General features: G+C 37.1%; 1 protein-coding gene and 1 non-coding gene across 4 annotated transcripts in view; one reads left to right on the top strand and one right to left on the bottom strand.

Moving 5' to 3' along the window:
* LOC133528127 (nephrin-like) overlaps positions 1-21,279 on the top strand; it is a 217,789-nt gene that overhangs the window by 40,451 nt on the left and 156,059 nt on the right. For 2 of the 3 annotated variants that reach the window (XM_061865362.1, XM_061865360.1), the window contains exon 2: positions 12,521-13,076. In XM_061865362.1, the coding sequence (XP_061721346.1) occupies positions 12,995-13,076 (82 nt within the window). In that variant the 5' untranslated portion in view covers positions 12,521-12,994. Of the gene's footprint in view, positions 1-3,496; positions 3,769-12,520; positions 13,077-21,279 lie in introns of those variants that run through there. The other variant, XM_061865359.1, reaches the window with a different exon arrangement.
* Positions 13,144-13,220, bottom strand: Trnat-ggu (transfer RNA threonine (anticodon GGU)). Its single transcript has one exon. It is a non-coding gene; the product is annotated as a tRNA-Thr (tRNA).

Consider the following 21,279-nt stretch of genomic DNA (forward strand, 5'->3'; position numbering starts at 1 on the left):
AGGGTGTAAGAATTTTTTTGCTGTTACTAACAAAATTTATGGATCTTATCGGTCTGAAATAAATGTTTTTTTTTATTTATTATTTATTTATTATGTTATAGTTTATCACGAATAAACGCGATGATTTCTGAATTCTAATTTAAATATTCAGAGAGTAAAATGAGGACTACGTTTGTATGGATAACCGATCGTCCACTATACCCTTAAGGCCGCATAAGACGCATGGTGTAAAGCTCTCATTAAGAACTTGAGAGGGCGTAGTGTTTCCTAATAAGGCTCTCAATCAATCAACACATCTCATAGGGTATATCAAAGGAGTAGGGTGTGTCACTCTTTCTATAAATATTTTGGGGGATACACGAGACACATATATCTATGTTCGTCACCCCTTATGAGGCCGTTATCGATTTTAGTCGCAAAAATGTTAAATTGATAGATTTAGTCGATGAAATTTTACACCTTTTGTTAACTATTAGAAACAACAAGTGGTTTATATTAATTAGCACGTCTTGTTATCATTCATTTTAATATATATATTTTTTAAAACAGATTCACTTAATTAGTAATTTTTTTTTTCTGATGTACGTTTAGGTGGGTTAGGTGGAAGCGCTGGTGGCCTAGCGGTAAGAACATGCGACTTTCAATCCGGAGGTCGCGGATTCAAACCCTGGCTCGTGAAACCATTGAGTTTTTCGGAACTTATGTACGAAATATCATTTGATATTTACCAGTCGCTTTTCGGTGAAGGAAAACCTTGTGAGGAAACCGGACTAATCCCAACAAAGCCTAGTTTTACCCTCTGGGTTGGAAGGTCAGATGGCAGTCGCTTTCGTAAAAATTAGTCCCTATGCTAAATCTTGGGATTATCTTCGTCATCTATGGAGTGGATGGAAAATAATTTTCTCAACAGTTTTTGACGAATGAAATAGTACATTGTGCAACGTGGGGGGTAAGTGAAATTTTGGATACGAGGGTGGTAATTCCCAACAGCCGCTAGCTGGAGGGAATTAAAGACCCGAGTTTGCAATATTCTTACACAATGTTTTTCATCACACTTGCGAAGAAAAAACTAAATTTTAAGCGAAATAATTCTTAAATACGGTGACATATCAAACATTCGTCCGCCATTTTGTAATTTCTTGACAGGTTAAGCATCGAAGGCACAGACCTATTCGGCATTCAGCCACAGTTGGAAATGATTTTAAAATATTTTAAATGGCTGTTAAATTAATAAAATTAAATAATTATAAACATAAACATATATATTGAATTATAAATGTCAGTATTTTAAAAGTAGAAGCGCTGGTGGCCTAGCGGTAAGAGCGTGCGACTTGCAATCCGGAGGTCGCGGGTTCAAACCCCGGTTCGTACCAATGAGTTTTCAGAACTTATGTACAAAATATCATTTGATATTTACCACTCGCTTTTCGGTGAAGGAAAACATCGTGAGGAAACCGGACTAATCCTAACAAGGCCTAGTTTACCCTCTGGGTTGGAAGGTCAGATGGCAGTCGCTTTCGTAAAAACTAGTGCCTACGCCAAATCTTGGGATTAGTTGTCAAGCGGACCCCAGGCTCCCATGAGCCGTGGCAAAATGCCGGGACAACGCGAGGAAGAAGAGTATTTTAAAAGTAAAACTCATTTAATGCTATTTGGTTTGTATGAATAAGTGGCATAGTTTAAAAAAAATGCTATAACTCCCTATAACTAGCTTTTCTTTTTCACAATCCATAACTCCCGAGGGACAATATAGGCCTTTGTCCTTCAGTACATCTGCATAAAATGAGATCTTATTCGAGCGAGTGTGATGAAAAGAACATTTACGAGATGGTCTGGTGTACCATTATGATACAAGTGAAAAAATAGGGAATTCGAAACGATTGGCGATAATTTAAAATATGACGGAAGGGAGTGTTTTAAATCGACACGAGATGCGAATTACCTATTCGCATGTGTTGTGTATTATACAACGTTTTACAGTACAATATATGGCCCTTTAAATTTTTGTCATTTTTTCTCTGGGAAAAGGTAAGCATTTGACCACAATCTTACCCTGGTAAGTGCCGATGAAGTCTAGGATGGAACTTGCTTACTTAGAAGTGAATTCCACTCCTTAGCCGTTTGCATGATAAAGCTGCATGCTTACATAGTTACGTAATGTGCTAATTATCGCACTAGTGCAGTAAAGTAACACCATATATACTGTAAAACTATTTATGCAATATACCTTTACTTTTATATCTCAGTAAACTGCAACATAACTGCATTATGACTAAACCTAATTTAACGAAATTGCGCACTCATCTATGGCGGCACTTTTATCTCAGCCACAATCCGTTTAACGTACCCACCATTCCCATCACTCAACCATACTTGAACCTTATGTGAACGACTTACGGTCTATCTATAGTTACTTCTGTTGCTTGAACAATCGTTAAAACTCCCCGAAAACACTTCAACCTTATTTCAAAGACATTAAGGTATATCATTATTCAGTTGTGTGGTACTCTTACTATTACGACCCGCAGTAGGCCCCTCGTCTAGCTGTCAACGGTGATCACTTAGCGCGTGATCTGTAGGCCCCCCAGAGTGTGAGAACATGGTATCGGTTAGAATAGGGGCTGACAATTTGACAGTTGCGTGTGTCTTTACACATAGACGAAGAAATGTTATAGAGTCAGACCAAGATAAGTTGGCAGCGATTTTGACAGTGCAAGTGGCATTTTAAACGTCAAACTTCTATGAAATTATGACGTTTACTAAACACTTGCACAGGCTGGGCTATTAAAATCGTTGCAAACTTATTTTGGTATGACTCTGTGAACATGCAATTTTTGAGTGAACGTGTTAACATCAAATATGATGCTATCTCACAGGAAGCGTGTAAAAAAACTCATGAGACTATCTAACCCCTATCCTTACCTCCATTTGATGACCGGTTTGGCCTAGTGGGTAGTGACCCTGCCTACGAAGCTGATGGTCCCAGGTTCAAATCCTGGTAAGGGCATTTATTCGTGTGATGAGCATGGATATTTGTTCCTGAGTCATGGGTGTTTTCTATGTATTTAAGTATTTATAAATATTTATATATTATATATATCGTTGTCTAAGTACCCACAACACAAGCCTTATTGAGCTTACTGTGGGACTTAGTCAATTTGTGTAATAATGTCGTATAATATTTATTTATTTATTTGTGTGCGCAGTATTCATTTATCTACACACAATGCAATTTTCACTGAAGATGTTCGATTAACCAGGTCAAATGCCAGTCAAAGGCCCAATATTTCTATCTTGTAAAAATTGTTACAAAGGTATTCATCATCATCATGATCATCATCATCATTTTAGTATTCAATTACCTACTGCTGAGCATAGACCTCTCTTCGAGTACCCCACTTATCCCGGTAAAACACGTCAAAGATTAATCTTAATCTAAGACGAGACCTTTGACGTGTTTTACTAGAGAACTTAAAGAAACCGGATTAGGTAATCCTAATCCGGTTTATTTTATGATATAGGGGCAAATGAGCAGACGGATGGTAAGCGAAACCCATGGACACTCGCAATACCAGAGGGGTTGTAAGTGCGTTGCCGGCCTTTAAGATGGGAGTACGCTCTTTTATTAAATGTTTTACCGATAGTCGCTCCGCCCTACGCCGTGACGTAGTTTCCGCATCCCCTCCCTGCAAACAGAGCTGCCAACGCGCCACGACTTTTGGCGATCTCGGACGTATTCAGGAAACATGATAAGAAATTTATTCCAAGGTAAAATTCTCATATTAAACCCCAATTTTACTGAACCATAAGGGTCCCCAGCGAGCTCGGTTCTCCATAACGTAGTTACGCTCTCAACGACAATATACAATAGGATAAGATATATCTAGTCCTATGATAAGTTTATGTAGCTTCAGATAACATAGTTAAAAAATACAGCGAATTTAAATTTTTCATACAAAACTTATTTTTTCTCTATTTCGTTTGCTTTATAAACTGGAGCCATATAAACTAATTACAGGACTATATATACCTCATGTCATTGTATGTGCAAAGTTTCATTACAATCCAATACGTAGTTTTAAAATGAGAATGAAACTCCCGTTTGTATGGGGAGGTGAAATTCGCCCGAGCTTGCCGGGAACTTTTTTTTTTTTAGTTTATACTACGTCGGTGGCAAACAAGCATACAGCCTGCCTGATGGTAAGCAGTATCCGTAGCCTATGTACGCCTGCAACTCCAGAGGAGTTACATGCGCGTTGCCGACCCTAATCCCCTCCCACCCTCGTTGAGCTCTGGCAACCTTACTCACCGGCAGGAACACAACACTATGAGTAGGGTCTAGTGTTATTTGGCTGCGATTTTCTGTAAGGTGGAGGTACTTCCCCAGTTGGGTTCTGCTCTAGATCTGGAATGACATCCGCTGAACTCTTAATCCGTATAAAAGGATACCATGTCACTCAAAATGTGACGTCATATTTCGACTAGCTGTAGGAAGAGGTTTTGTCGGTCGGTCGTATCGGTCCGGAAATACCGTAAGCGATAGTTCATACCACAGTTTAGCTGTGCGAGGCAGGAAGTTACTGGAGAATAGCTCAGTTGAGGACTGCCAACCATCTCAGTGGTAAAGATGGAAATGTTGTCGCATAGGGCGATGCCGAAAAGAAGCGGCAGGGATTAATCCGAATAATACGGTAAATTATTGATATTATAATCCCTACAATATAAATATGATAGTAACTTTTATACTACGTCGGTGGCAAACAAACATTCGGCCCGCCTGATAGTAAGCAGTCTCCGTAGCCTATGTACGCCTGCAACTCGAGAGTAGTTACATGCGCGTTTTAATAAGGTACAAAATAAAGGTAAGGTAAGGTTGAGAAAAGTATGTTGAGATGGTTTGGACACGTGAAAGAAGGCTAACAAAGATAGTGTATAAGGGAGAAGTAGAAGAGGGCGCTGGAAGGGGTAGACTTCGGCGGACTTTCTCTGATTTAATCTGGGAAATCCTGAAGAAAGGCCAGGTCAAGAGCACCCTAAACCGACGAGCGTGTATGAGGAATGTTATGAAAGTGAAGGAAGCGAAAGAGGTATTTTAAAGAGGTAAAGTAGCAAGTGGAAATCCGTAGTCTCTGCCTACCCTCCGGGAAATAACATATATATTAAGCGTATATAGGTGTCGTTTCCAAGCAAAAAGTCCCACTTTGTCGCTTGTTAACAGGTTATTAGTATAAAGATCCAAAAGAGAGGTATGGGCATTGTGAATGTCATCTCGCTTTGTGTGGTAGGGCACAGCCAGTGGATGTCATTCCAGATCTAGAGCAGAGCCCAACTGGGGAAGTACCTCCTCCTTACAGAAAACAGCAGCCAAATAACACTAGACCTTACTCATAGTGTTGTGTTCCTGTCGGTGAGTAAGGTTGCCATAGCTCAACGAGGGGGGGCGGGGTTACGGTCGGCAACGCGCATGTAACTCCTCTGGAGTTGCAGGCGTACATAGGCTACGGAGACTGCTTACCATCAGGCGGGCCGTATGCTTGTTTGCCACCGAGTTAGTATAAAAAAAAAAGATACAAGCAAATCTCATCCTATGGTAAGCGATAAAGTGGGCCCTTTGGCTAGACTTCGACTCATATATATGTACAAAATGAAGGTATACATACCTTCATTACCTAGCTTTAAAATCAAAGTAGATACTTTAAGTGCGAATAAGATCTCGCCGTCGTGTTCTGTCTTGTAATTCACGAATAAAGTGATTCCGTCACGACACTTAGCTCAAATTAGGTCGAATTAAAATCAAATCAAATAGCAGAACTGTAGACTGACGGCTCTATTAAGGCTGTGAAATTACTTAATTGAGCTTTTAGGGAGAATCGTTTGTTTTTGTTAGGGTTCTCTAGTAAAAAAAAAAACACTTATAGTTTCACCGTATCCGATAGTCTGTCCACAGCTTATAACAGTGATCCTTAACACTTCAGCAGTCGCTAATGGGTCTGCTGGACCTGGGTCCATATTACCCCCTGAAGGCCCCTGGGAGAGAAGGGGTCTGGAGGACTTAATATAAATAAAATAAATAAATAAATAAATATTATAGGACATTATTACACAAATTGACTAAGTCCCACAGTAAGCTCTATAAGGCTTGTGTTGAGGGGTACTTAGACAACGATATATGTAATATATAAATATTTATAAATACTTAAATACATAGAAAACACCCGTGATTCAGGAACAAATATCCAAGCTCATCACACGAATAAATGCCCTTACCAGGATTTGAACCCGGGACCATCGGCTTCGTAGGCAGGGTCACTACCCACTAGGCCAAACTGGTCGTCAATATGAACTCTAACTTGCTCATTAGGTGCAAGACAGTGCCGTTCTCAGTATCTTCAAATGAAAGTTCGTCGCATCGATTCGTCAATTTGCACGTTCATCAGCGGGTCACACACACGAACGACGGATTCGTCGTTCACGGGACGTCCAAATCCAAAATGCAGATGGGTCTGCTAGACCCGGTAGCTATCGTTAACGTATGTACCTAAGAAGTGTCACTTCTGGGTCCAATGGACCCAAGAGCGACTAATTACGTGACTGATCGTAAACGGTTATATCTTCAAAGCTAAGCTTTTAGTATAAAATAAAGCTAATCATAGGATTTTATCCAAAATAGTTAGCAAATTTCATTTACGTATTAAAATTGTTTTAAAACTGAACACAAAAGTTCTTGTTTCAATTCTCTAATTAGGTGAAATTCGGACGATTCGGAGTGTATTAGTGGATTTTATTTTAGTATAAATTTTGAATTGTTTTTACTATTTTTAATGAGTCAGTAATAGCAGTTTAAGATAACGAGATACAAAGGTCTATGAATGTTATTACCATAACATTTAAAGGTGCAAACAAATTAAAGAAAATGAGGCAAGTTTTTGAAAATGACTGTGTAAACTTTGTGATAATTCACTAATTATAAACCGTCGGTTATTATTTAATTATTGCTTTATATCTTCATTTAAGAAATATATGTGTATAACCATCGTGTTTCAATAGTTTTTTTGGTCACGAAGTTCTGGGTCCAGTGGACCCTATAGCGACTAAAAGTGTTTGAAACTATGACTGTTTCCAGTGTTAATAGTTAGTTTGGCATAAATATCCATAGTCCCACATGTAAGTAGATATAAAGGGTGTCACCTACGATGGGGCTTTAAATGCAGGTCTCGATTCTACTCGCTACACTGAGCTAATTTTATTATGGGACCAACCCCGAAATCAGGAAAAAAATGTTGGCTTTTTCATACATTTTGGCTGAACAGATGTCGATGTTTTCTATGGAAAAGTCAAATAATTTTCGCGATTTCGGGGTTTTTAGCGAGTAGAAATAAGGTCCGCATTTAAAGCTCCATTAGTGGGAGATATACTGTAAATTAGGGGAATTAAAATTTCTAGTACGAAGACTTACTGCATATATAAAAATTATGTCACTTGAATGTCGTTTTAATACAAGAGCTTTTTTTACACATACAATTTCTTAGATGGTGCCGTCTAGGTGCGCGTGAATCTTAATTGTAGCTACGTGAAGGTTTTCTTTAATGTACTCAAGTTTAGATCAATAGTGATGTATTTAACACAAAAAAAAAACGAATAAAATATCCCTTTAAAATCATTTTCATGTAAAATATTGCCTTGATGAAACTATAAGGCTCGCATGGTAAAAAAGTTATCAGATCTCATGTAGAGCCAAGCCTTTATCTCGCCGGACGCCATAACTTCACAAACTCTACAGCTTAGTCAAAATATGTGGCTTGGCCGTCTACTTTTTATGATTAATTAATCGACATTATATCCCGAGAATTTTGTTTATCAAGTATAATCCAAACCAAGTTATGAGGGTTCAAAAAAACGAAGTGCTTAGAGAAAAGGTGTGTAGTGCCCTTGCGTTTCTCTTGGCTCGTCTTGGCGCGGGCAGTACCGTGCCTGAAGGTTTTCTTTAATGCTCTCAAGTTTAAATATAAAGTTATGTAGTTAACAAAAAAAAACCTTCAGCAAAAAAGTATTTCGATCACTAGTGCTATAATTACAATAATTTACAAGGTGCAAGTGCCAAGAATACTAACGTTACAAAAGTGCCAAATGGAAATCGTAAATCTTCAGGTCATTGCACTAAAGTCGGTTACACATGATTTTAGGAATATGAACGAGACTTGTAAGACCTGTGACCACAATCTAGTTTTAAATGTGACTTCTGTTCCACCGCCTATAACAACAATTAGTGACATTACAGTGGTAAGCAATGGTAAGCAAGAATTTACGAGTGTAAATTGAAGGCCAAAGCTGAAGGCGAGGGCATAATGAACACGAGTTTGTAATTCCTGTACTGTTCCTGTATTTAATGAATTAAGTTGACAGATACAGGGGTGGCATCAACGCCTCCGTAGTAATGTCGCAACAGTAATGCAGCTGCAGTTGACAATCGATCGTCACTTTTATACACATTACCATTTCCGTTAGAATTTCAACTTTATAAACATTTTTTTTTATTTGACTTATTTTCAGGCTTTCTTTGCTTCTGTATTAAATGTACAAAAATTAAGTTATTACTATAGTACCTAAAGCTTACAATTTTATTGTTTGGTATAACAATAAAATTGTCGCAATCGCAACAGGTACCACGCGACCAAAACGTCGTAAGCGGCCAAAAATTAATGGCGCTTACGCGTTTGGGTCGCGAGATTCACGCTCCGCTTCTATGGTTTGTTGTCAAATCAACAGCAACCCGTGGCGCAAAATACTGGTTCTCTGTGTCGATTTTATACATTGTAATAGATGTAATTATAGTTAAATGCAAAGAAGTTAGGTACAATTGTTAGATCAGAGCCCCTAGTGTAAATTTATTCGTTAGCGTGACGTGACGTACCTACGCGTTTGCGTTAAGTCTCTTTTTGTATGGGATTTAGAAACAGCGCGCCAAGCGGTACGTTTTGGAAACTCAAAATTCTATACAAAATGAGACTTAACGCAAACGCGTACGTCACGTCACGCCATAGAATAAATTTACACTAGGGGTACAGAAATTAATGTAGATGGAAAGAAAACTTATGAATAAATAATTCGACATTGGATAGTAGGTACCTAAAATAAAACTTCATTAATTTAGCTACATTTTGTGCGAATACAAAGAATCTTAGTAATTAATTATGAATAAGGTAATAAGGCTAATATAATAAGCTTTTTCATAAATTAATTAAAATCTATTCGTTACTACCCTCCAATTACGACTAAGCCAATTCATATAACAAACTAGCTTTTGGCCGCTATTTTCGTCTGCGTAGAATCCGGCCGGATAATAAAATGTGGGCCGGATAGGCCAGATACCGGATAGTAATCGAATATCTGCTGCATCTCTTTTAATAACAGCAGCTAGAATAAGTACTATAAGTATATACGCCTGGATAAAGTCGAATGGAAACCATTAAATTTGAGCATTTTTTAATTTCTTACATTAAGAACTGAGGTGGCGAATGGTTAAATGTTACATCATCCCAATTCTTATGTATGGTTCCGAAAGCTGGACCTTGAAAAAGAATTTAATCAACAAGCTAAGGGCTTTTGAAATGTGGATTTATCGAAGGATGCTCAAAATAAAATGGACTGATAGGATAACTAATATCAGAGTTTTGGAAATCATGAAAAAAGACCTAGAGGTTGTATCAACAATTAAGAAAAGAAAAGCAGCGTATTTTGGACATATATATAGAAACAATAAATACAACCTACTGAAATTAATAATTGAAGGAAAAATTGAAGGCAAGCGTGGTCGTGGTAGAAGGCGCACATCATGGACTAAAAATATAAGAGACTGGTTAAAAGTGAAGAGCATAGATGGACTAATTCGCATGACTGAACATAGAGAGACATATAGACATATGGTTGCCAACCTCCTGGACGGAGATGGCACGTGAAGAAGAAGACATTAAGAACCTGTTTCACAATGTCCAAGTCAAGTCCTGAATAAGCTACTTGCCACTGATCTGACGAATAAAGTTGTCGTTTCACGGTCTTCAAATAAGCTTAACTGGTAAAGTGCTAAGTTTTGCAGGAAGGTTTATCTGGCAGTTAATTTATTTGTTAATGTTAAAAGAAACGACCATTGTAACGATTTAGAACGGACTGATTTTATTTTTTAAACTACAGATACAGTACAGTATATAGATACAGTAATGAAACACTGCTACAAATCATTATAGATGTCGCTACTATGTTATTTATTTTGATAACAACCAATACCCCCACTATATCAAAATAAAGTACATTACATACAATGCCAACTACATACTACTGCATAACTATACACCGGGGTTGCATACCCATCAATTTCATAAAATTATGATGTTTAATAGAGTTTAATGCCTTTGTTAACAAATCAGCTAGCATATTTATTGTTGACATATACTTAACCTTAACTATATTATTATTATCACATTCCCGGCAAAAATGATATTTAATATCAATATGTTTTGTTCTATTATGGAAAACCGGGTTGTGCAAGAGTTTATGGGCACTTTGGTTATCATTAAAAATATCAATACAATACACATCCCCTGTGATCTCTTGATATAAATTTCTCAAGTAAATTGCCTCTTTACAACTCTCCGATATTCCAACATATTCAGCTTCCGTAGAAGAAAGACTTACATTTTTTTGTTTTTTACTACCCCAAGAAATTACACATTAATAAATTAAATTACACATTATTAATTAATTAGCTATCCAATACTTTACTTGGACATCGTGAAACAGGCCCTAATTATCAGACAATTTATTAATTGACTGAAGCGTTACCGATGGTCACCGTTATAACTCTGGCATTTTGCTTTCGTTTATCCGGATTTTCTTCTCTACAGGTCGCAATTCTTAACCGATTCTCGTGAAAATTTGTGACCAGATTCTAAGATTAAATAGTTTTTTTTGCTACCCAGTTTATAGGTTTTTTTTTAATTTGGAAATTGGTATAGACAGATAGATAGATAGAATTTTTATTGGTATTAATCATACACTGTCAGTTACATTATAATAATTTATAACAAAATCATTTAAATGCACTTAACTATAAATTAATAATGTCAACATAGATAGATAGATAGATAGAATACTCTTTATTGGCACACCTCAGTAAAAATATACAAGAAAAATAAACCATTGATTAAATTTAGAGGCAGACAACAGGCGGTCTTATCGCTAAAAAGCAACATATTATATAAAGAAATTAAAAACAATAACAAAAGATATTAATTCAAATTACAATCACAGTACTATAAAGTACGAAGCACTTAAGCAGTAGTATAAAGTACTTAAGCGCCAATAGCGTCTATGGCGCTTAAGAACATTTTGAGATCACTGTGATAACTTATTGAACTAAGTATTTTTCACTTTTTCTAAGCTTAACGCTAGGTCTAAAGCTCACAGATCCACTAGTTATCTCAATTCCTCCTCCGTCTTTCATCCTGTTTAGGGATGATTTCCGACATAATACCTATCCTATGTCTTTTCCCGGTACTCAAACTATCTCGGTTAAAGGTAACAGATAACATACAGACAGACAGACACACTCTTATTTACAATATTATTATAACGCCGCACACGCCAGCTAAGCTACCGGTTGGCTCAAACGGTATCACCAAGCTAGGGGTCGTGGGGTTGGGTAACGATCGGTAGCTACACCAGCATTACACACCGTCCTCCACAGGACGGCCAATTGACTCCCCACATGGGGAGCGACCCGCCACAGCTGCCACAGTCGAAAGGCGGAAGCGGCCACTCATACCTCCCTTCCAGGGAGGTATCGAACGACACCGTTCCTCAGTTACAAACGGATGAACTGATTTTGATATATGTGTTGTGTTCCTGCCGGTGAGTAAGGTTGTCAGAGCTCAACGAGGGGTGGGGGGGATTAGGGTCGGCAACACGCATGTAACTCCTCTGGAGTTGCAGGCGTACATAGGCTACGGAGACTGCTTACCATCAGGCGGGCCGTATGCTTGTTTGCCACCGACGTAGTATTAAAAAAAAGTCTAAGAACTATCGCTAAACAACCTGATTTAATATGAAAAACCCGCATCGAAATCAGTTAAGAGCTACGGGATCATAGACAGACATACACACATAGCGCTGCTGTAAAACTAATAACACCCGAAGGTCGGGGTTAAAAATAAAGCGGGTCAAAAATTTGCAACTTGCAAGAAAATCCAATTTAAATTCCGAGCGTCCCTAAGCAACAGTTACTGCTTAAGTACAAACCTTAGACCAAAATGCATTTTCACTGGGATTATTTGAAATATGTAGGTAACCTTTTTCTCCGCCATTCATAATTTGTTAAAAGTATTTATAGACTCGAAAAGCAATAAATAATGGATAATTTTGTATGATGAGTTTCATACACAATGAACGCCTTTTTTCTTAAGCGTGTTTTTAAATTCACGTGCAAACTGAAGTGTTTACATCATTAAGAATATCATTTCTGTTCCAGATTCGTATCCGGCTGTCCACAGAAATGGACGAAAGAAATCCTTGGAACAGTTCCAAAAACTACGAGCAACGGGACAAAAATAAATCCATATTTTTGGTGATACGAAAATAAACCAATTCTTTGTGGAATTTTAGCAAGTTCCGTTTGAAAATGGAATGTTTTCGGTTAGATCCGAGTGTTCTTATTTTGAAAATGGATTTAAGTTTATTTCGAAAATGGAATTGTCTCTTATGAAACGGAAAACATTAACGATAAAGTAGGTCGATAAAAAAATCGTTTCACCTACTTTGAAAACTGGAATCACTTTTAGTATGAAGTAAATAGTGTCGGGATAAGTTTGTGTAGATGTGCGTGGAAAATTAGAAAAAAAAGTTTTTTTTTAATTGCGTTTTTAACGGAAAATTAAATTTAAGATTCGATGTGTTCGGTGTTCGGTGCTTTGAAAAATGGTACGGACTTGACTGTGCAGTGGAGATGGCTAAGGATCGAGATTTGTGTGTTGTGGTTTTAGTGTTACTTGCTGTGGTCCAAAGGAGCTTGGAAATCACGGATGCTGGTAAGTTACTGAAATATGAATTAAAAATATATGTATGTATATTAAAGAAAAAATGCGAAAATTAACCGGCTTTCGGCAAGACTCGAACTTGCGACCTTCGGGAACACCGGTCCGATCGCTCTTAACCAATTGAGCTACGAAAGCTAACTAGAAATATAAATGTGTGTGTATGAGCTCAACGAGGGGGGGAACGCAACGCACTTGTAACTCCTCTGGAGTTGCAGGCGTACATAGGCTACGGAGACTGGTTACCATTAGGCGGGCCGTATGCTTGTTGGCCACCGACGTAGTATAAAAAAAATTGTACGAATCTTTACATTCCTTTCTATTTGTTTTTACGCCTCACGGCCCGGCTACTACGATGATTTGATTTGATTTGATTTCATTTATTTCATAATAATAAATCTACACGAATTTATATTATGCGCTTGGTGGCCTAGCGGTAAGAGCGTGCGACTTGCAATCCAGAGGTCGCGGATTCAAACCCTGACTCGTACCAGTTTTTCGGCACTTATGTACGAAATATCATTTGATATTTACCAGTCGCTTTTCGGTGAAGGAAAACATCGTGAGGAAACCAGACTAATCCCAACAAGGCCTAGTTTACCCCTCTGGGTTGGAAGGTCAGATGGCAGTCGCTTTCGTGCCTACGCCAAATCTTGGGATTAGTTGTCAAGTGGACCCTAGGCTCCCATGAGCCGTGGCAAAATGCCGTGACAACGCGAGGAAAATGCAAAATATTAAATAAGTAAACAATGTAAAATCGTGTCAACTTAAATATTAGGAATATATTTCATAACGATCGTCATCTTAAAACTAAGAGCAATGTCGAAGATGCACTAAAAAATCTAATATAATATAGAGAGAGACACATTGTGTTTTATGCGATGGTCAAGTCATTCTGTTTATTCAAGTTATTTATGCAATTTATGCAATAGAAAACTGGACTGATATTGCAAACTATATGAGTTTTACCTTGATTTACACACTAAACACTAATTGTATTCTAAATTTGAAGCTTCTATATCTGCTAGTAGTGCCTTAAAGTTTTGATAATCGGTCAGTCAGTGAGTGAGTGACAAAATTAAGAAACTTTGACTTGTTATAATTCTTGAACTACTAGTTCAAATTTAATGAAATTTGAAATATACTGTGTTTATGCAATGCCTGCTTGGTTACTGAAAATTCAAGCTTCAAGTTTTACACACAAAGAAGTTATAGGGGGGTCGAAAATGGCCTGAACTGCTTGAAGAAAAAGATGTTACGGCCGTGCCGTTTTTTTTTCTCGACTTGGCGGGGGCACAGCCGTGCGCACATATGAGTCAATAACTCTACCCAAATTTTAAAGCTTGCTTACATAATTTGTCTTGATTCAAGGGGTCAGTGATAATTTCCGGCTTGGACTAAATGTAATAAGATAAGACAATAAAACTTCCCGCCAGCTATGCGGGTATTGCGGGTCATTGGGATTAAGTTATTACATTTAAATAAGCCGTTTGTCAATATAACAATTGTGTTTGTCACTATTCCATTTTGATTAATGTAATAGCGAGTTCATGGTTCACGACGGACATAAAATGATAATCAGAATGTGACTTACTACAGTGTGAGAATAGTAGATTGTACTACAAGGGCATAAAGCTATCCATTTTTATCCGAGGCAATTAATTGGTCCGAGCACAGCAAGTCCCAATATAGTCGAGGATAAAAATGGACATGTATGCCTGAGTATAATACTCTGCTTTTCACTTCGATTGCGAGGAAATTATGCAAAAATATTTCAGGATAATTTGCCGTATTTCTTTCAAGACTAAAGAAAATCGTAGTCAGAGTGTTCGGGGGCGCGCCGGTCGGGAGCACGGCGGGCGGTGGCGCGCGGGCGGGGGCAGTTTTGAACTTTATATCTAAGGGAATAAGGTTCGTAATAGGTAGTCTTACTTTGTGCTCTAGAGCATAATAAGCAATTTTATGCCGCTTACACGCTTAGCATGAGAAGTAAAAAATATTTTGCGATTCAGAGATATTTCATATTATGTATTTCAATACAGTAGAACTTACCTTGAAACTTAAAGTTACTTTATATAAAAGTGTTCGATCCATTTAAACGGTGTCCTAGCTTAGACAGTAGTAATTCCGCTTAGGTACGAAGCAGGAGGTCCCGGGTTTGAATTCCGGTAAGGGTATTTATTTGTGAGGTTTTTCTAAATTATGTCCCTTATTCATACAAACCAAGTAGCATAAATGAGTTTTACTTTTAAAATACTGACGTTTATAATTTAAAATTTTTGTTTAAAATTATTCAATTCGAATAAATTAATAGCCGTTTAAAATATTTTTACATACATTTCAATCGTGGCTGAGTGCCGAATAGGGACCGTGCGCGTTGGAGGGTCTGCCATCTTGTGGCCTGAATCGGAACCATAAACATGTACATGTACACGTCACGTGTTTTCTTGTACATAGTAGGTTCTGCCATCTTGTGGGCTACATCGGAACAATAAACATCACATTTACGCCTCGCACCAAAAATCTGACGGCTCGTGTGCTGCCTCCTACAGTTCATGCACGCTCCCTATAGGTCTATGCCTTCAATCCCTAACATGTAAAGAAATTACAAAATGGCGGCCGAATGTTTGGTATGTCACCGCATTTAAGAATTATTTCGCTAAAAAATAGTTTTTTCTTCGCAAGTGCGAACTCGGGTCTTTAATTCCCTCGTATTATTCAAAAATTTACTAACCCTCCTCGTTGCACAATGTACTATTTAAATAGCTTTAGACTTTTTCGTTAAATCAGGAAACATTGCTAAAAAAAAGACCGACAAATTAAGAACGTCCTCTTCTTTGAAGTCGGTTATAAATCATTCGCAGTCCAATAGAGTTGAAACCAAATTTCACTGCACAATACGGGAAAAAACTACCGAAGCCTACCCACTAACTAACAATTTCGGCAAATTCACGCTCAATCAAACAATTGTTGACCTGTCAGTGCTTTTTTTAGGGTTCCGTGATGAACGGTGACAATCTGGACCCTATTGTTCAGGCTTGACTTGATTGGCTACTTTCAAAATTTCTTAGTTTTATTAGATTTTTAATTTTTGCGTCCATGTTCCATTCCAATTTTTGTGTCCAAAAGTAGCGGATCAGACTAGGTGTCAAATTACCTACAATTCTAAAATGACTTAAAAAAAAAGAGTTTTACCAAACTAAGTTGTCGGTGATTTTGATAGCCCTGGCAATGCATGTGTCAAAATACATTAAATCTGGAGATGTAAAAGGTCCCCAATGTCAGAGTACTAATACTAATAAGATTTGGGAGTGTAAAGTCTCTCCAAGTGTCAAAATAAAATTTATACTGAATAAATAAATCGCGTCTGGTCTGGACTGTTAAGCAAGCAGTCTCATAAACTAATGCTACAGAATACATAACTAGTATGTACCAAGTCAAGTATATTATACAATATGACAGAGACGTATAGTCTCCACGGTTAATACATTAAGTTTGGAGATGTATAAGGTCCCCACGGTCTGAGAAAGATAATAATAAACAATAATAATGACATTAATAAGATTTGGAGGTGTAAAGGTTCTCCAAATGTCAAAGAATAATAAAAAAAAAATTGTATGTAATACATGTTTCACGTCAAGAGACTGTTAAGCTAACAACTAGCTATTATATTTTATTATAAACATCGAACTTCTATGAAATTGTGACGTCGAGGATTGTGGACCAGTTGGACTACATAGGAATGTGGAGAAAATGGGATAGTGACGATGTATTTAGGAATGTTGAATAATCAGAATAATTGCCCACGTGACTATAATGACAAGTTAAGAGAGTGACGAAATGAGACTTTGGGCGAAGTCTTGAGCCAATTTAATTTAAGTCATTGCTTTTTTTTTATAAAAACATGCCATACCACTAAATAAATAAAATGGTACCTAGACAGTAGTAGCAAAATAAAACTAAAATTAAGTTAAAAATGAAACAGGAGGGTGAAACCTGAATTTTATGGTATTTTAGTATCTGCCGGTCAGCATCAGGCTTGCACTGGTAATAAACAGACAAAATGAAGAATTGTGTCAAAAAATGTATTTCTATTGCTGTTATTATCCTAATATAATAAATAGCTGGTCAAATTTGAAACTAATAAAAAATCTAATGGTAAGTACAGAACCTTCAATGATCCAGTCCAACTCGCACTTTCCCGCTTTTTCGTCTGTTATTGACATCACATATGAGTGCAGATCCGTTCAATTTGGCCCCCGGCCAGAGAAACCAGGTCGCGCGCGACACTTTCTATATCTATGTCCGAAATAATCCACCGAAAGTTCATTGTATGTTACGAAATGCCTGATGATTGGTAGCTATTCTGTAGATGATATACAATTTATTTTCCCATTTGATAAAGATAGTTTCTTATTCAAGTAGGCATATTACAATGCGGTTATGGACATCAAAAAAAGCTACACCGGCTCTAGCCCTACACCTCTGACCAGAGAAGATTTAAATCCCCCCTCAATTGCAGGAGGGTATGCAATTGCACCTGCAAAAAAAAAGGGTCGTATAATTCTAATTGTCACCTGAGCGCGGGCTAGTCTAACGCTAAAAAACCAGTGTAGGTATGCTCTCCGATAACGCGCCTTTGCTACGCATATCGAGGACACATTTTAGGCTGGTTCGGTCTACATTAAAGGACTCGAAAACTGACTCAATTTTTTGATGACTTCATGTGTATAACATAACCTTAACCAAAGATCATTGACCCAACATCGTGAAACGAAATATTATTATTTTTCTATTCCTGATTTGTTTCATTGAATCTATAATTATTAATTGTAAAATTGTATTTTATTTTGACTTGTAAGACGTACTTTTATTTTACCAATAAAATTCTGTATTCTGTATTCTGTATTCGGTAGCGTTCGACTCGCCGGCACTCAGTAACCGCATAGGGACCACACAAGAACTAGCAAATTATTTTTCCATTTGTTCATTTTGAATCTTATTTCAATTACCATAGGAGTTGTAATTAAATAACCGGTTAAAGTAACCGGGCCCTTTTTTTGCAGGTAGTGGCACGCGCCGTTTTAGTTAACAATGGACAAAAGATAAGCCGTTGAGGGCCAGCTACAAATCTAACAACTATAGGAGCTGGGGTTCGAACCCGCGACCTCTAGATCGAAAGCCGTACGCTTTTACCGCTAGGCCAGCAACTTACGTATATACAATAAGAGATAAGAGATAATTTATTTGTAAAACATGAGTGAGTATACATACACGTAGTGATCTTATATTTACAATAATGTCCGTCATGTTTTGCCTCTCGGCGTACAAATTATAAATTAAATAACTACACTAAATCCTTAAAAACTATCATCATTCAAAAAGTCATTATAGTATTTTATGCAATAGTTGTATAAGAAGGGTCAAAAAAGGCGAGTTACAGTGTGAGCCGGAGCCGAAGGCGTAGGCGAACATTGTAAAGGAATACGCCACGAGCATTTTTTTGACATACTTATACAACGTTGCATACAATACTTTTCCTACGAGTCAACAAAAATAAATCTTAATTTAGGTAAACAAAGCAAAAGTATATAGCCAAGACGCGCGAGCATACCTTGTTACGCGCCCGGCCCGCCCCAGGCCGTGGCCGGCCGGTCAGCGACACCTTCTCGTAACTCATGAGGCCCTGGTACTTGCTACTTGCTAAATTAAATTTTTGGACAGTTTTTTCTCGATTTTGGCCACCGTAGCCTACGGAGAGTAACAAGCAACGCTAAGCGGTCTTCGTAGTCTATGGATGTTGCTATATTACGGGTGTCACATGCACTTATGAAGTAATTGTTTTTAATATGCAACCAAATGAATATTTTGTAAGTTGGCAGCAATGCACTTAGTTTAAAACTATTCGTTTTGATTTTGTTAGGTTGGTAGCCATTAATCGCAGTAACGTTATAGCGATTAAAAGCACAAGTGCTATTATGAGGAATAGACAATATAGACTTTTCTCGAAACCTTTTATGTATGTTCTTATATTCGTGTTAATGAATGCATAAATGACAGATAACAGTAGAGGAGTAGGAAAATATTATAATAGCATTTTTCCAATAACAATTCTCTCGTCCTTTTCGTAAACATGTCAATATTTACAATTCCTAATGTCTAATGGTATCTTGTTATATATTTTAGGCGCTAGACCAAATAAACTTTTCTTTAATAGAGCAGTATTGGCAGTTTGGCTTACTATCTTATCATTATCACGTGGTCTGAGATAGTTACATACGCTATGACGTTGAAATCGATCAGGATATTTTTTGACGAATAATGCTACTTCATAATTAATAATAAATAACATAATAAATAATAATTGCCGACAGACAGACCAGAGAGTTCCATCCTGTGTACATGGGTCAAAATTATTAATTAAAATATTACGACATTTTTATACATGTACCTATTGCTCTTTTGACATGAAATCATTATTTATGGGAATATGAATAAAAATAGTAAATTTTGACATCGTAATTATTATTCTAGTCTATTTTATTTTGAATTTGACATGTTGATTTATTAATTATTTTTGTATTCATTATTTCAACTAATTTTTATTTTACTATGAATCATGATTTCATTGTTATTATGTAAATATTATTAATTATTTATTATTCGTATTATGTTTGGATTTGATTTGATTTTAATGTACTTACTAACCCCTAGCTATAACGATGGTATTAACAATGTTTTATGGAATTCTGATGGTTCTGAAATAAAAATATTTTATTTTTTATTTTTATAAATATAAATGCAGGGAAATGTCAATATCTTATATTTTATAAAATATGGTCTACAACTATCATATATATACAGGTATACAAATAGGTACGCCTGTTATGTTTGCTAGGAACACGTGGGATGTTATCTCTACGCCGCAGGTTCACAGGCCGCCCGTAGCTAATTTGCGGCAATTTGTCAACTGCGATCTATTTTCTCAGGGTGGACGAACTGCGCTGTGACGTATGTAGTTGGCAGGTGCTAAGGTTTTTGTTGTAGTTATTAATAAACTAGGGTTCTCTAAATCCTTGTCAAACTTTGCCGAATGCCATCGTGGCCACAGTTAAACTAACACGCTCCTCCTCGCTTCGCTCGTCGTCATCCGCATTTTTCAAATGATTAGACGTTATCGTATAATAAATATTTAGCCAATTGAATAATTCGGTGAAAGAAATGTAATCTACTTAACAATAATTCTACTAGGTGAAACGTCATCATAATGAAAATTATGTTTGCCAAAGTAAATCATCTGCGAAAAATTTGGTTGGAAAGTGAAATTCGGACAATAAAACTTCAGCGAAGAGGCATAATAGCACAAACGAAATTATCAGTTTACTTGATAATACTGCCAAATAGGAAATTTATAAAATTATTTTATAATTAATATGAACTTGCAATTGTATCTAACTAGCGAACATGGACGCAAAATTTGAACCCATTCGCACTTGTAAAAGTATGAAATTTTGAAAGTAAGCAAGCTTAAGAATCGGGCCTTCTATGGCGCAGGGACAGTTTCATGGAGAAGTTATGAATGAATTCATTAAAAAATCGCTATGGCCACTTTTACGGCTGTTGGTACATTAGTCTAAATTTGAACGATACCAAAAACGACATCTAAGTAGCTCCTAGAAGCCCCTGACACTTTGACAGCAACATACCTAAACCCGACTTAGCACATGTCGCGTCTATATTGGTCGCTGGCGGCCAGCCAACCGCTACTTACCTAAACGCTTCCTTACCAGGATAAAATAGTACATTCGTACTCGTGTCGATTTAAAACACTCCCTTCGGTCGTGTTTTAATTTATCGCCACTCGTTTCGAATTTCCTATTTTTCGCACTTGTATCGTACAACGTTTTACAGTACATATGGCCCTTTAAATGTTCGACACAGTAACGTAATATGCTACTTCTCGCACTAGTGCTATAAAGTAGCCCCATATGTACTGTAAAGATATTTTCGGAGATTCCAAATACGTCTGATTATTTTGGTACTAGTCTACTGGCAAGCTGAAAGCGGTTATTGGCTACAATGTTCGCGTACTAACAGGTGTGGCCAAGGAATTTAATTTCAGTACCATTTCGTATCTCGTCACAGTGACAATAGGATGAGGTCCCTAACGACTTTTATGGCTCCTCTACACGATGGG

This window comes from Cydia pomonella, chromosome 19 (assembly GCF_033807575.1).
Source record: "Cydia pomonella isolate Wapato2018A chromosome 19, ilCydPomo1, whole genome shotgun sequence".
Taxonomy (NCBI): Eukaryota; Metazoa; Arthropoda; class Insecta; order Lepidoptera; family Tortricidae; genus Cydia; species Cydia pomonella.